Source organism: Oryza glaberrima, chromosome 4 (assembly GCF_000147395.1).
Source record: "Oryza glaberrima chromosome 4, OglaRS2, whole genome shotgun sequence".
Classification (NCBI taxonomy): Eukaryota; Viridiplantae; Streptophyta; class Magnoliopsida; order Poales; family Poaceae; genus Oryza; species Oryza glaberrima.
Window position 1 is genome coordinate 15,147,366 of NC_068329.1, and position 17,691 is coordinate 15,165,056.

The following is a 17,691-nucleotide window of genomic DNA, read 5'->3' on the forward strand; positions in this document are numbered from 1 at the left end:
GGGATGGTATTCCTGCACTCGTTAAAGCGCCGAACGTACTCCCTCAAAGATTCACCTGAGTTCTGTGTGAACGCGTGAAGATCGTCTTCGATCACGTGGCGCTTGTATGTTCCTTGGAAATTGGCGACAAACTGCTACCACAGGTCTGCCCACGAAGAAATTGAGTACGGGGAGAGATGCATTAGCCACGAACGTGCAGAACCCTTCAACGCGGTTGGTAAATAGTTTGCCAACGCGTTGTCATCTGCTCCAGCGGCATAAAGCACTGTCGAGTAGACTTGAAGGAATTCTTCTAGGTCGGTGCTCCCATCATACTTTTCAATAGCTCCGGGTCGGAATCTCTCAGGCCATCGGACATCATGTAGGGAACGACCGAAAGTCCTGCACACAGCGCTCGGAGCGGTGGGTTGCCGGTGGTCGCGTGACCTTCGTGGATGTCGTTCTGACGATGAAGAGGACGCGGATGATGATGATGATGATGACGATGGGTCGCTTGGTTCCGGCGTGCGATTACGAGGGTGACGACCTGGATCTCGGGAATCTTGTCTTCGTCTCTCGTTGTTGTCTCAACGCCGATCTCCTCCATCTTCGTCGTTACGGCGACGGCCGTGACTAGTGTTGTCTGGCCCTCGCCGATCACGATCATCGTGGTCTCGGTTCTCGTTTGGGCGACTTCCTCGATCATCGTCGTGAGGAGACATGATGCCGAGAGCGGTTCGCTTCATCCCGTGTGCGTCGTGCTTCTCGGCGCCCATTGATTTGATCTCGAAGGTCACTCGTGCCACGAGGGGGGGTAGCTCGATGAGGTGATTCTCTATGTTCTGGAATTTCACCGTTAGCATCGCCGATGGGTGATCGGTTTTGTTGCGCCGCGGTGGCGGCTTCTTCGAACGCGTTGCTGAGGTTAGCCACCGATGCCCGTAGTCGTTCCGTCCACCGCTCGAGGTCGTTGTTCAGAACAGGATCGTAAGGTGTTTCCCTCAATATGGCTTGGACAGCCCTGATATGTTGGGCTGGGGTGGTCGATTGATCCACCGTCTCCGCGTTTGCTTGTGCTGACGTGCCAACGTCATCGATAGCCAACACCTCCCGCGCCGCGTCTGATGTCGATGACCCATAGTCTTCGAGGAGATATAAAACAGATGGTTCGTGGGGATTGAGATTGATTACCCCAACGAATCGATCTGGGGCCGGAGTCGCTCCTTGTTCCCTGCCGTTATCCCGGACGGGGATGTATGACTTAGAAGCCGGAGTTTTCATGGCGCTGAGTAGGACCTTGCAATTTGAGAGGTCGTGATTCTTTGTCTTATGGATAGGACAATAGACGCTCCGAGTTGGAGAAGTGCGCTGGATTCCACGTTCTCTGCAGGCGCGGATTTCAGCACAAGCGTTAGCGAATGCCCAGCAATCTTGAAGAGTATGTTTCTTCTTTTTATGGATAGGGCACCAAGACTTGATAGTTTCGGAAGTCATCTTTGCTGGCCCGTGGTTTATGTCGGAGGGACGGGGCTTGGTCGCATCAGAATCCTTCACGAACTTGGATGTGGTCAATAATCCGTTCTTCGTTTCAACGGGTGGATTTTTCGACATGGAGGCGTCTTGGTTCGTAGCCACCGCGTTCTCGTGCCCAGCCATTGGGGGACCGGTTGAGATCGGCATTGTGGTGTAAATCAGGTAGACGATTTCGCCGACTTGAGCCCATGCCAGCATTGTTGAGGTATGAAGAACTTGATCGGAGCTGTTGCTGGCGTTGTTGTCGACGAAGCTTGATGGCATAGTAGTAGAACCTTGAATACCAAGTGCCCCTACCTGGCGCGCCACTGTCGACGGGAGATACCCGTAGACCGGATATAGAGGGTATTGGGGTACGCTAGTATAAGAATCTACGTAGTACGACATCGAGCAAACAAAAGACAAGAATTATACTAGTTCAGGCCCCTTGATAGGTAATAGCCCTAATCCAGTTGATTTGGGATTATATGATGCAAAACACAGTTTACACAGGGAAGGACGGAACTCGGGGGATTCGGCGAGATTGTAGTCGAGACGATTCGAGTAGCTCTCGTCGACTTGGCTTCTTGCAGGCTTCGACTTCGCAGGCTGTGTGGGTTGTGTTGGTTCTGAGATTCGATGATCTATGCCCTCCCCGGGGGTCCTTTTTATACCATAGGTTGGGCGTTATCCGAGTAGGACACGAATATACCAGACCTGGTACGATACGTAAGTAACCCAATTCTTGTCCGAGAAGGTCTCTCCTTGTCTGTTGTCTTTACGAAGAGTTTCCTTAGGTGCCAAAAGATTTATCCGTGTACACGTGGATATGCCTTGTCGATATGTGACGTATATCATGGGGTAGAGGGTATGCCTGACCCGTAACCCTGACAAAATTCTAATTGAGCCCAAGTATAAATAGAATTTGCCGGTAAAGAAGTAAACCATGTAAAAGCAGTACCGGACAAAGATAAAGAAAACAAGCGCAATTTAAAAGTATCACTATTAGCCTCACCACATTGTGCTAAAAATTGACCTACATGCTCCCGTGTGGTCCTACTATCCTCAGCACTAAATTTGGTAAATTCGGGAACTCTATAATTACGAGGAAACGGCACATTATCATAATAGTCAGGATACGACTTTTGGTAAATCTTAGCACGATTCCTAGTTTCAATACCGAATTTATCCCTAATAATCCCACTAATTATTTCCTCCATATTATCGGGCCTATGTTGATTTGGTGGTGAATTTGGTAGCCTAATAGGTTGTGTTTGGGGCGCAATATGGTTATATTGCCCTTGTCTAGTATCGGGAGGATATCCCCTATTAATATCATTGTAGGCATTAGGGATATATGGAATAGCATGACTAACAGTATTAACAGGTGATAAATAATAATTAAAATCGGTACTGCTAGTCGTGGTATGAAAACCTGGAGAAATTTCTAAGGAACCGGTCACACCGGCCACAGGAGGCGCGATCTGGCCAGGATAGAGCACGGTCTGACCGGCTATGGTGGGCACGGTCTGACCGGCGTAGTATACGGTCTGACCGGCCATGGTGGGTACGGTCTGACCGGCATAGGATGCGGTTAGACCAGTGCCATGACCAGTCATACCGTTATCTAGGTTTTGCCTATAGCCGATTTCTGTGTAATCGGCCGTATAATCACCTATTGACCCCACCGTAGCATTATAAACATATTGTATAGGAGTAAAACTAGAAGTAGCATATGCATCTACACAATGATTATTAATGTTTTGAATAGCAAAGGACGGGTTGGGCGAATCGAAGGTTACCTTTGGTGAAATTACAACTTGAGGTAGCGGGACGTTTCCTCTCATGACGCCTTGTTCGGTCCTAATGTATTGTGTAGCAACATTGTTGAACCCGTTCCCGCTCGTCATAGTTGATGAAGAAATTCCTTGATTAAATCCGGCTATATAGCTCATAGCCGAAATATTTCACCGAATAAATTAATATACGGTCTTCTCAGAAAGCAGCCGAAACAAATGAATGGGCTTTAATATTTCTTTTTCTTTTTCGGTCACCCTGTACAGCAAGAAGCTGAGACCGAAACTAGGTACTACCGCTTGTCTCTCGGTATGTAAATCGGCTTTGGTAGCCTGATTTTTTTTTTTTAGAACACGTATATTCAGCAAACCGAATTGAATCAAAATCCAAATTTCCTTGCCGTGCTGCACAGCAATACTTATACGACCAGCTGCTCCTGCTCGGCGGCTTGGATTCCGTGGCCTGCTGCTGCTCCTTTCCGTTGCCTGGTATTTTGATGGTAGATTAGATAGCTGCAACCGGACACAGCAACGACAATAGCACGAAACAGTAAACCGGCAGTAGATGTATTCCGATTTGATAACGAATAAATTGATTCGGCGTCTCGGCAAAAGAACTAGCAATGGCAGCGGTGTAGATTAATTTCGGTTGTTTGTCCGAAACAAACTGATTCGACGAGACAACTAGATTAAACGAAATTCGGCCGTGATGTGGCCGATTAGATCGTTCCCCAGCGGAGTCGCCAAAAAATCGTGTTGGCAACTTTTTTGACAAGTCGACAAGCACGATCGCAACACCTAAACGCCTTGCGGTGATATGGAGTCGCCAACCACCTCGATCTAGCCAAAGGGTTAAATCAAGATGGGTTTTGCAAAAAGAAAAGCTAAACCGGCTAGCGGAGCCGATTTAGAGATCAAAATCAGCCTCTAGGCCGATGAGGATAATTACCCGTCTCGTGGGCAAAACGGAAGGATTTCAGGACAAACCTACAAAGAGGTGTCACACTCTCGCAGCGGCGGCGGACGATTTACGGCGCAAACCGACAAAGATGGACTAAAACTAGGGTAAAATAGAAAACATAGTAAAAGAACGATTCAAGTAGATTGTATTCGGGGGTTTTACAATGAACCGGCCTTGTCCCTTAAATAGGGGTTGGTCTTGCCCTCTACAGGCCCTTCTCCACGTCCAACTCGGGATAGAAACCAAAGGAAACACGAAACATGCCTTCCCGAGCAAGGAAACCCGAGATCCGACGAAAACAGACTCGGACTCGGACCCTGACGGTCTGACCGCCCACATACCTGCGGTCAGACCGGCCCTACTAGCCGGTCAGACCGCCCATATACCTGCGGTCTGACCGGCCCTGTGAAGGAAACCCGGCACTTTCCAAACTTTGGCAATTTTTTTCTATTTCGTCCATAGGTGCTAAATTTGGGTGTAAACAGGGCCAGTGCTTGAACCGGCAACTCCAGCGACCACCATACTGATAGGTACAGGTTCCCCTCCATGCCCCTTTGTTCCTTGTTCTAGCTCCACTGCTGTGATGTGCTTTAGTGTTCTCTCTTGTGTGGTGAACTATTGGTACTAAGCTCTAATTCTTGTGATATTTGTGAACTATGGTCCTAATGGTCAACTTGATGGTGTGCTATACTCAGGGTTGTACTTACTGGGTCTAGGGTTCTAGAGAAATTGGCTTGTTAGGATGGATGATGCCTATATGCTCATGAATCATGATGAATAAATGCTGATAAGAATAAGCCTATGAATTGCATTACTAAAAATGAAAGCACACTAGCATGATTTTGTCCTTACATATGGTTGCATGTTGAAGTAACTGAATTTTAGAAATTTGGTGACACGGTACCAGGATTAGCTCCTGGAATAAGTTTTATTGGATGATGCAGACATTTACACGATTCTACACTTTGATAATCATGGTAAGATCTGTACTATAAATAATTAAATTACAACCTATGAAACCTGACATAGAATATAAAGAGATGTAACTGATTTCTAAATAATCGATAACAAGTTCTATGCGTCCTATTCATTTTTCTTAACTATACCCATACTGCTACATAATCCTCCCCCCCCCCCCCCCCCCCCCGGCGATGTTATGCCCTAACTTTTTTGCTTCAGATGATTTTCTATAAAGGTCTATGGTTTCTGCTCCCAGACAATAATTATTTGAAATTAATTTCTTCACTGAAACATGCGACTCATGAACTCCTATATGTTTTACTTGGGTATAGAGATCTGAATTAACTATGTCATTTGAGCTTTAATTTGATAGGTTCTTAAGGGTTAATTTATCGAAACTAGAACTAACTCTAACTATTTCTGAATTAGGATTCATCTTACAGGGTTTTTACTGAACTTGATATTATATAAGAAATGAATGTGCAGCGCACCCAAATGCACTTATATGCTGATTCTGGACAATCTAACATATTTCTTACTGTTTACTAATTGATAGATCATTTATCTAGAATTGAACTAACCTAATTGACATAATTGCTATAGTTCTTATGCTTCATGATAAATTAAATATGTGCTAGGGTTCAGGTACTAATTCCTAAATCCATGGCTAAATCAAAATTTTGATTTTAGCTATATGTCCAGAATGCCAATATTTGTATGGACAAGCATCTGAAATTACTAAATTTGATAAAGACATAAGACTGATAATATCTATCTCTCTCTCTCTCTCTCTCTCTCTATATATATATATATATATATATATATATATATATTCTACTGCCTCTTGATTTATCACCTGATCACTTGTTTATATATAGTAAAATTTTAGTTACACATGTGGATCTATACTATCCAGATTCTTATGATCAAAACTAGGTTCTTGCATCAATAATCCCATGCATGTACAGAACCCAGATTTGTTCTGTTAACTACATGATGACATAATAAATCTCAACCAGAATTAATTTTCTATTTCTCATTTAGATCCAACAATATTCTATTGGTTAGTTGGTTACAGAGGTTGTTCTGCAACATGAATTATTAATATGATTCTTTTTCTTAATCAGAGATGCTCTTGTTTATCTTCTAATGGATGAAATTTTTGACGCATTACTCCTACACATACTATATATGCATCAATCGATAATCATGCCATGATGTGGTTTCATCCTCATTTTAAATTTCTAAATTACCTTTCGAAGATAGCATTGTAGACAGTATCGAACTCTGCTATAGCAAAAGTGATCTGCTCAGTCCGGAAGTTGTCAGCTTTGCAAAAGGTCATAGGCAATGTATAATCTTCCCCAACGGTCTTGATGATGACTCTGGGTAATGCCATGGAAGGGTTGTTCCGAGGAGATGAACTCGCTTCTAGGAATCCCCATTGCGTCAAACGTGCTGGTGAGGAATAGATTTTGATTGAACTACCACCGTCAATGAGAACTCGTGCAACTTTAACGTTTCAAATAGTAGGTTCGACTACTATTGTTTGATTTATCTATTTGGTGATGACGTGAGTAGTTTGTCCATGGATTAGATCAAGTCAAATTTAAAATAGTAGATGGAGTTGAATATAGTCTTCGAGAAGTCTATGATATTATAGCTAGGAAAGACTTCAATTTCGCTTTGCTTGGCAAGACGATTGTGGTGATATGAAAGAAGAAGGATCACTGTTGGAACTGGAGTCAAGAGGAAGAAGTTGTGGTTTAGCAGAGTCTCTTGTTATGGTGAGCCCGGTGAAGGTTCGTCGGGCGGCTCGGCATGAGCGGCGGAAAGGATCAACTCAAGTCGGGTACATATAGGTCCGAGCAAGTAACGACTTCGGATTGGCGTGGCATATTCGTCAAGGTGGAGTTTGTTAGAGTTTGTGTCGTATATGTGTATAAAGTTGGTTACAGTTTAGGACTTAGAGTTGGACTAGGTATAGGAATAGAGTAAGAGTCAGACTCTATCCTTGGAATTCTCTTAAATAGAAGGACGAACCTATTGTAACCGCATATAGCGACTTAGCATAGCGAGAGGTAGCGGCTACCGGCGGCGTCCGACAAGTAGTTGTTGTAACTCTGATACGCTGTAATATGACAGATCGGGGAGGAGTGTCAATAATCAGTGCCCCGGGTACGCAGCTTTCGGCTGAACCTTGTTAACAAATATTGTGCCTTGGTATCGTTATGGTGATTGGATCTTCAATGGCGTTTGGTTACCGCTGATGATTTCGGGACCGGTTTTATAACACAATCGATATACCCCCTCCTCTATGTAACATTGTAAGTTGATTAAGCCCATCTGATAGAGTAAAAAAAAGTGGAAGTGATGCGGCATTGTTTGAGTGAGGCATCCCTAGGAGGACACCACCTGCTCTAGAACATTCAACTTTGGATTCAACTCCAATTTTGCAAGACAACACAACTAAAATTTTCAACTAGCTTGCACAGAAAAGTTAAAACTGAGCAAAACGACACAGCATAATCTAGTTCGATTATCCAACAAATCGCATAAAACTTGCGCATTATTAGAGCAAACAGGTGTACACATAGTATCCTCTTTGTGAGGATATATTTAGATGCACAAAACATGCATGAATATAGACAATATAATACCAAACCCTTATTACACTACTTGGTAAACATAATTCATGTGTTATACTAGATAGCAAAATAACACACTATCACTGCAAGTCATGTCAACTTGAAGAAGTTGCATGCATCAGCTTTGTTGGATGATCAATTGCCAAAGCATGATGTATAGGTACAGGTACTGTAGGAAGAAGAGGTTGTATCTCATCATTGCTTTCTAAAATAGTATTGAATGATCTAAGTCTTTGGTTTCTCAATAATTGTAACGTCATCTCCACTTGCTTCATGGATGGTCTTTCTTCACCTCGAAGCCTTAAGCACTCCTCAGCAAGAGAGGCAACAGTGTTAATCTCATCCTCTGTTGCTTCTTCAAGAACTTGACAGGAAATCATCTCTATGATGGGCATTTCCTTTAACCCCCATAGAAAGTAATTAGACAAGCTTGTTGTTGATCCGGAATCACTTGTAAAAATAGGCTCCTTTCTAAGAAGCAGCTCTATAAGAACAACACCAAAACTATAGACATCACTCTTCTCATTTAATTCCCCAGTATAGTAATATTCAGGATCTAAGTAACCAAACGTTCCTTGCACATTTGTAATGACACGTGTTTGGTCGATAGGAATCAATCTTGATGCACCAAAATCCGAAACTTTTGCAGTGTAGTTCCCGTCCAATAGTATATTAGATGATTTCACATCTCGGTGAAAGACTGATATTGTTGCTGCAGAATGGAGGTAATACAAAGCTCCTGCAGCTTCTGCAGCAATCCGCAAACAATCATCCCAGGATAATGAGAACTTATCATTACTCGGATTAGAATGAATAATACTGAATAGAGAACCATTGGGGACAAAGTCATACACAAGAAGAGGGACTTCAGTTTCAAGGCAACATCCATGGAGTTTGACGATATTGCGATGATTAATCTGACACAGTATTGCAACTTCATTGATGAACTGATTAATCTCTTCTTCCTGAATGATCTTTGGATTTTTTATAGCCACCACACGTTGGTCAGATAAGATTCCTTTATATACTGTACCATGCCCTCCAGTACCTAGTATACGCATAGGATCAAAGTTGTTTGTTGCCTTCTTCAGCTCATCCAATGAGAAAATCTTTGTGCTATCACTAGCATTTTCATCCGAAGACATTAGTTGTTCTAAAAGAAGGCCTTTGTTTTTCCGAAAATATTCCTTCCTTAGTTGCTTTTGGAGATCCCTTCGATGTTTACGGAGAAGGAACACCCCACACAAACTTAGAAGCAAAATTCCAAAGCCAACACCGAGACCAATAGCAATTCCTGCAAACAATGTTCCCATAAGTCCCCTTCTAATTTTCTTTCCTCAATCAGTTTACCGATAGATAATTTTGTTCCAACATTAGCTGAACCACGGGTACAAGATTAAAGTTTTGATGACTTGATGTTTGTTTATGCTGTCTAGTCTACCTCTAAGGCAACAAAATGCTCATACACCACTTTCTAAAGAAGTTTGTATTTTTGATTCCACTACTAAAAAGTCATTTTCGGAAACACTCCCCTTTATTTTTGGATGTGACAAAAAAAGACTGCCTGTAAAAATGCAGAGGCTCCTGGTCACAGACCAAATGTGAATCAATTTTAAGAGGTGGTCACTTAAGTCAACTTCGTCTGACCTCATTTTTACAGCTGGTCGACTTAAGCATCCACCAATGAAAATCCACTTTTATACGTGGGTATTTAAGCCATTGGGTAAGAAAATCAATCTTTTTACAAGTGGGCGCTTAAGCCGTCCACCGGTAAAAATCATTTTAAAAAAAAACACACACACACGCACACAGATAGATATAGATATAGAGACACACACACCTAACTTTCTCATATAAAGTGGAAGACAAAATTTGTACTAAAATTATAGAGACACACATACAGATACAGCAAAAACCAGAACAAAAAAAAATCACCCGATACAAAATTTATATTAAAATTATAACAAGACCTTGACAACCTTTCATCTATAGGCGCAAATATCCGTTACATAAAAATCTTGGCGTTTTCATTTAAAATCATTTACAGGACCAAATAGGGGCATTACAAATTTCGGAGAGGTGAAGTCAAGTGATTAGCATCGATCTTAAATCCAAACAGCAAGTACTTGGTGAAAAATGGTAAAGGTGATGGGTGTGGACAGGAGTCTCGAGTTTGAATCCTATACACCGCTAATGTGATTACCTGCCTGTGGAAATGGCTTATTTTCACAGTTCTTTAGTCACATGTGTTTGGCTTACCCGCCAATCAAAATCAATTTTAGCCACTTGTGAAAATTGCTTTTCATAGTGTTCATTGTTTGAACCTGATTCACTCTATCCGGAGTAAAGTTGTTAGAGCAACCAAAAGAGTGGCGAAAATACCTAACGACAGGAAAGATAATAAAATTTGAACCCAATTAGATCAATGAGGAAGTTCAATTCATGTTCAGATGAATCATTAAGGAATACTTCAAAAGTTTATCGATCTATGTTAGTATAATCATGCATCCATAATTTATTTATTGAAATGTATCTATATATTGATGATGAAAAGATTGAAAAATTTGTGTGTACCGGTGGCGAGCCCTATGTGGCATGGTCCATTGTAGGCATTGCCTCGTGTACCAAACTTGCAATTACAATCGTAGCCTCCACATTTATTTCTGCATTTCCCGTAACAAGGATACTTATTTGGTTCCTCACACTCGTCAATATCTGCAACAAAGTTCCGGTATTTAAAAAAAAATAGGATTCAGTCTGATACTTTGTTAAAAAAAGATTTACAATTTAGTGGATTGCGAGGATTAATTATGGTCTGATAAAATATTTTCAATGGAGAAATTTGGCGTATGACAAAACCGAATCATCTTATATTCTAAAACGGAGGGAGTATATTAATTTGATATTGACTGTTAACCAACATTAAATATAAAAAAAAATGCTACGTTGAGTAGGTATTGTGTGCTCTGACGTTATGGATGTTTTATACCACCTACGAAGATATTCAATCATGTCTAGAGCATGCATAAGCTTATGTTATGTGAGTAGTATTAATATTGTTTTTAATTCATCTCTCATTTACTAGTCATGACGTTATTTGTCATGTTTTTCTTTCTCATCAATTTTCTCAACAGTTAATGCCTAGAAGAATGGGATTGTATGCAACTTCACCTTGCCAGCTATCGGGATCCTCTGGCTTCAGGTAAGGATTTCCATAGAATCCTTTGGAGCAGTTGCAGATATAGCCTACTCCATTGAGCGAGTTGAAGCACTCGCTGTTCCTGCTGATGCACGTGTAATTTGACTTCTTTCGTGCTACATCACAGGTCTCATTTCCGATGGCCCAATCCACAAGCAGCGGCGCTCGCCCACGGTAATGATCATTGAACGCTGAAGAAGTAGAGTAGTTCTTGGAGAAGTTGAAGCTGGATGCCTCCACGAGTGCAGCATAGCTGCAACGGCTTATATTGTGGATCTCGGAGTGTTAAAGCCATTGGCAAACGTGACCCCATAGTACTGTAGCCCCTTGGGGATGGCTGTTTGGCAGCAACCTATCCCGGAGCACACACCATCTGGGAGCCTCAAGAGGTCGTCTGCCTTGCATGTGGCCACACACCCGGTCGTTAACACACCGTCTACTAAGAGATAAGCGAGCGTTCGACACCCGACGGCCGTGAACTTGTGCCGAAGTCGGATAATCTATATGGCGTGCCCGTTAAGTTCAGCGACCAACTCCTACCGTTCATCTCGCCAGAAGTACTATTGTAGCATTAGTTGGCTATGTCCATCCTCATTCGTACCTGACCTTCCGTCAGCGAGATGTTAAGCAGCTCCACGTCTTTGTAATACGGCTTGCCATCTCCTGTGGTGTTGCAGGTGAGCTTGAAGCCGGGCAGGGCGCAGGCAGAATCCAGGCCGAACGGGTAAGGGATCTCTACGTCGCCGCATCTTTTCTCACATGTGGCTACAGAGGCGGCCGAACAATATGCCGCGGTCCCTATGCAGAGCCATATTAGTGAAGGTAGCATGTGGAATGACATGGATGATTTGTGAATCTTGTATTCTTCTACGCTATTGTTCTGGGTTAGTTTCTTCAGAACCTAGCTAGCTAAATATATAGATTCAAGAATTCTAAATAATTCATAAGTCCAATTGGCTAGAGCTAGCTCTTTCATAAAGACATCGGAAACGACAGATCAAGTATACATCAATAGCCATATATGACTTCAAATTTAGTACAACCGTGTGATGCGTTGACTTTGGACCTGTTCTAGCTAGCTAAATACTCCCTCCGTTTCAAAATATTTGACGCCGTTGATTTTTTTAAACATGTTTGACCATTCGTCTTATTAAAAAAATAAGTAATTATTAATTCTTTTTCTATCATTTGATTTATTGTTAAATATACTTTTATGTATACATATAGTTTTACATATTTCACAAAAATTTTTAAATAAGACGAACGGTCAAACATATGCTAAAAAGTCAACGGTGTCTAACATTTAGAAACGGAGGGAGTATATATGAGCCGGGGATTCTAAATAATTCACAAGTCCAATTGCCTAGAGCTAGCTCGATCTTTCATAAAGACGTAGGAAACGACAGATCAAGCTACGTCCATCAATAGCCATATATGACTTTAAATTTAGTACAACCGTGTGCTGCGTTGAATTGGACATGTTCTAGCATGCCTTCACGTAATTCTACAGGTCTATGCATAGAGATCGAAGAGCCAAGTACGTAGGCAACCGCCGCTGAGTGGATGTTGACCTGTTCGGCCTGCTAGACACCGTCCAGACAACATATGACCTCGGGAACACAGATTCCCCCTGCTTTGACATGGTAAATTACTAGCTAATAACTGATCACTAATTCAATGTTTCTGACTTAATTGGCAATTTCCTATTAGCTAATAACTGATTACTAATTCAATGTTTCTGACTTGGCAATTTCTTATTAGCAATTTCAACGGTTGAGATATTGATTTGTTGTGGAGAAACTATAAAAATATTCCTAAGAAAATTCAAGTAAGTCCAAACTATCTAATTCAAACGTTGAGAGAGTGTTCAATCTATCAACAAGACAAATCTAAAACCTTAGAATATTCCCTCTTACGGATGTTAATCGGATCGATCGAGAAAATCAGTAAGATATACACCGTTCGATTGCGATTGGTTCAAAGCTCCATTTGCATATTTAATTTAGATACAAAGTAATGTCTTGTGGAATCAATCAAACTCCATCTGGAACCGGTAAATCAAAAGGACCCTCTCATGAAAAAGGTAAACAAAGAATGCTACATATTTATTTATTTTTAATTTAAACATGGGAGGAGTCGCTTCCTTGGCTGATCTCTGTTAGGCACCCGCTGCTCACCGTGGCAAAGTAATATACGTGACCTGTGACCAGGTCTAATCGTTTTCTAAATTCCTGTGTCACTCTATATAGTATATATGATTCTCAGTGACTAGAGGCACGACTACTATATTTCGTTTCTCTGCCAACCAAATATACATCGCCGTAACTCGAAAATGTTAAACAAGACGCGCGGACGCATGGTTTCTCCCTGCGAGCTGAGCCTGTATTCATCTAGAGTTTGTTGTTGTTGCTTGAAAATTCTTACAAAAATGGCCTTTTGAACATGGCTCATCATTGCCGCTTCTGAAAGAACTGTCAGTGTTTCTTTTTTCTTTTTTTTGGTTGCTACCGGATCATGAGAAAACCCGGAAGTACGTACAACCGGCCGAAGCATGTATCAGACCACCCAAGTTAACGCCAAATGGTATGTGTCCCTGTGCCCTCTAACTCGCAGTATCTCTCACCCTCCCTCGGGGGAAGTATCCGGTGTAATCACCTAATTCGGTGCAATAATGCAACTCTCATCCTACACCGTTGGATCGAGAAATAGACGTCCGAGATTCGTCCATGTCACCATGAGTTAAAATTTAACTCGCAAATTCACTCATGAGTTAAATTTTACTATGAATTAAATTTTAACTCATGGTGACGTGGACGAATCTCGAACGTCATTTCTCGATCCAACGGTGTAGAATGAGAGTTGAATAGTTGCACCGGATACTTCCCCCCATCCCTCGTTCTCACCTGTCAAATGCCGACTCTCCCTCAGCGATTGGCGGACCAGAACAAAGATTATTGAAAATTCTTGATATGCTTATAGTCTAATTTTTAATTAATAAGAAATAAAGCAACTTAAAAATAGATAAGTTACCTGGTGTCCGTAGACACCAAGGAGAAAAACAAGAAGAGAAATCAACAAATAAACGCGGACGTTATAGCATGGAGAATCGAGAGAAAAAGCCGAAAGAGGCTCGCTAGAGACCCTACAGATGGAGACGAACCATTCAGCGAGCAGCTGGACAGCCACGCCGGCTGCGAAGGACAGCGCCGAGGCAGCCGCAGGCCTGCAGCTTGGCGTGTCGGCCTATGCTAGCCCTAGCAGCAGGATTCAATGAAAATCGAGATGAATCGCCGTTCAGCCCCATCGCACGGACAGGCGGTTTGGGATCGATCTGGATCCAGGAGCTTGGACGAGAGAAGACGAAGGGAAGCGAGGGGCTTTCTGCAAATATACAAAGAGGTTGCGGGCAGCTTTCTGCAAAAACGCCACACCTGGGGTTTTAGCCTTTGGATTAGAATCGAATGGCCGACAATGGCCGAGTGCATGAGTACACCAATACAGGTGAGTGCATAGGATACGTTGCCTACATAGAAACGCCACTCCAATAGCTGTTCTGAATGTCCGCGGTGACGCCGGCGATGCCCGCTATTGAGTGACGCTATGTCCCTGGTATCAAATACTCCCTTTGATTTTTTTTTCTAGTTAAACTTAAGAAGTTTGATCAAATTTAATAAAAAATATAATATCATTTTTAACACAAAACATACATATTATGAAAATATATTCAATGTTAGATTTAATGTCAATAATTTCATATTTTAGATGTTATTAAATTTTTCTATAAATTTAATCAAATTTAACAAGATTTAACTAGAAAAATAGTCAAACATCTTTCTGTTTCCAAACGTAATACGAAATGGAACATGCGTACGCACTACCAGAGCAAAGGTTTCTGTTTCCAACCTGATCGAGGTGGTGCATTTTTCACCGGCTCTGGCTCAGTTTGGGCTTGCAAATTCCCTTTTTGGAGCGGAAAAAGTCCACTTAGACTCCCTTAATTGTTCACCGAATCTAATTCGTGACCCTTAACTAGAAAACCGGGTAAGACGACTCCCCGAATTATTAAAACCAGTGTAATTTGACTCCTCCGGCGGTATTGGAGGGTGGTTTTGCTGACGTGGCGCTGATGTGGCGGTGCTAACCCGGTTTTCATGCCATGTGGCGGTGCTAACCCGGTTTGGATTTTTTGATTTCATTTTTTTGGTTTTTTATTTTTGCGTGCGGGCGACATAAGCACCCGCACGCGAAAATCGGATTTTCGCGTGCGGGTGCGCCACCCGCACGCAAAAATAGCGGTTTTTCCAGACCCCCTAGGTGCATGCGAGGAGCCCTTCCGCACGCAAAAAACCCTTTTTTGGCAGCGCGGAAAAATCTATCTTGTAGTAGTGTAGCTACCTTCTCATAGCCAGCTTAACTACAAATAGTTTGTCATACATCATTGATATGACTAGTGTAAGCGTATTATTGGAAAAAAGAGATAGCATGCATATTTATAAAGTATAAGTTGGGAAAAGTACTTTAATGCCCAAACAAATTAATGCACTATCAATCAATTATCACTGCATTATACTCCCTCCATCCTAAATTGTCCTAAATTACAGGGCATTCTCTTTTTCCGGAAAATCAAACTTAAAAACTTTTGACTAATAATCATTATGATCATATCTATACTGTATGTTATACCATTAGTTTTGTATTTTAAAAAACTTTCATATGATGCTAATTTTATATTTGTTGAAAACAAAACATGAAATAAATTAATAGTCAAAGTACATCATTGAAGACATTATAAAAAAATATAGACCTTATAATTTGGGACGGACGGAGTACTAGGTTTCAAGAAATACTGAGGGTAATTGTAATTTTAAAATTGTAGCTATGATGGGATTACAGGGAATTTTACCTTGGCAGCCGTTCTGACGATAAGGATTGCCTTGGTACCCTTTTGTGCAATTGCATATATAGCCAGGTCCATTGGAGGAATTGATGCACTCGTTGTTGTCACTTTTACACGCGTATGATGTGAGATTTTTCTGTGCTTCCTCACAGTTGTTCGCAGTTCGGATAGCCCAATCTAGTACCATTGGCGCCCAGCCACCGTAGGTGTTGTAAAACTCCAACGAAGTCAAGTAGCTAGTTGAGAAGGTGAAGTTGGACGAGTCCATGAGCGCAGCGTAGCTGCACGGGGTGGCACTGTAGATCGGCTCTTACGTGTTCAGGCCTTCGTCGAAGATGACATAGTAGTCTTGGAGATCCTTGGGGATGGCTGTCTGGCAGCAGCCTATCCCGGAGCAGGAGCCATTGGTGGCGCTCATCACGTCACCTTGCCAGCAGGCGGACAAGCACCCGCTCATGTAGTTGCTGCTCAGATCAGTGATGATGTACGCCAGCGTTCGGCACCCGATGACGGTGAACTTGTTGCCGGTGTCGGAATACCTGAACGGAGTGCTCAGGGTCCCGTGCACCCTGAAGCGTTCCATCGCGTCAGATGTGGTGTTGTAGCAGGAAGAAGATATCCAGCTCAGCAGCCGGAGCTGGCTGAGCTGAAGGGAGATGTTCAGGACCTCGTAACTTCCGCTGAACGGCCTAGAGTCGTCTTTGCAGTCTAGCTGGAAGTCATCAGTCATGGCGCAGCCGTCTTGGATGCTGAATGGATAAGGGATGTCCACGACGCCGCACTTGGTGTCCGGGCCGCATTCCGGCGACTTTGCCCCGCCTGCGGAAAGCTCCGAGGCAAACGCTACGGCGAGCCATAGCAATATTATTGCTCGACGACCTCTACTACTATGGCAAAGCATGGTTTCGATATGGTGGTAGTGTACTTTTCTTTTTGGGAGGTGATCGTGTAGAGTGTGTAGTCGTGCAGCTCTTGCGGTTAGACGAGTGTTCGTATATGAAGATGAGCGGAGCCGCTAGCATCCATGCACTCCCTCCATATTTTGATGTATGACACCGTTGACTTTTTGACTAACGTTTTACCCTTCGTTTTATTTAAATTTTTTGTGCAAATATGAAAATATCTATGTCATACTTAAAAGAACATTTGATGATGAATCAAGTCAAAAAATAATAAATGATATTTTTATAAATTTTTTGAATAAGACGAATGGTCAAACGTTAGATAAAAAGTTAATAGCGTCGTACATTAAAATATGGAGGTAGTATATAACCAGAGGACTTGGTACGTTAATAACCACAAAAAATAAATAAACTACAATAAAAGTTAAAGATCCAATGACTTGTACCAAGTCTTCGCATGTACTGTACATCTCCGCAATATCACCATAATACCCGACATCTTTTTGAATTTAATGCCTCTTTTTTTTCTGAAAGCAATTGAATTCCTCTTTGCTCGTGTTGTCCATGGAAATATCTACACTCTGGCTATGCTTAGTTCCACGCTAAAATTAGAAGTTTGAAAAAACTGGAACGATGTGACGGAAAAGTTGAAAATTTATGTGTGTAAGAAAGTTTGATGTGACGGAAAAGTTAAAAGTTTAAAGGAAAAAACTGGAATCTAAACAAAACAAAGGGCCTCTTATAGAAAACACCAATGACGATGGTGTTGGTTCTGTCACCATCACCTATCCGCTGTTTTACGGGACCTATGTGTGGTGACTAGCCTTTTTTTCTTTT

At 42.0% G+C, this 17,691-nt stretch overlaps 1 protein-coding gene and 1 pseudogene across 1 annotated transcript; both read right to left on the reverse strand.

Annotated features, from left to right (window-relative positions):
• Window positions 1-7,843: 7,843 nt before the first annotated feature.
• LOC127771967 (wall-associated receptor kinase 5-like) lies at window positions 7,844-9,176 on the reverse strand. The gene has a single exon (XM_052297930.1). The coding sequence runs from the start codon at window positions 9,167-9,169 to the stop codon at window positions 7,952-7,954; it is 1,218 nt and encodes a 405-aa protein (XP_052153890.1). The 5' UTR covers window positions 9,170-9,176; the 3' UTR covers window positions 7,844-7,951.
• Window positions 9,177-10,055: 879 nt separating this feature from the next.
• Window positions 10,056-16,900, reverse strand: LOC127770804 (wall-associated receptor kinase 2-like; annotated as a pseudogene).
• Between the last annotated feature and the right edge of the window lie 791 nt (window positions 16,901-17,691).

Coding starts and splice junctions, on each gene's coding strand:
- LOC127771967 (XM_052297930.1), bottom strand. CDS start 9,169: ATGGGAACATTGTTTGCAGGAATTGCTATTGGTCTCGGTGTTGGCTTT.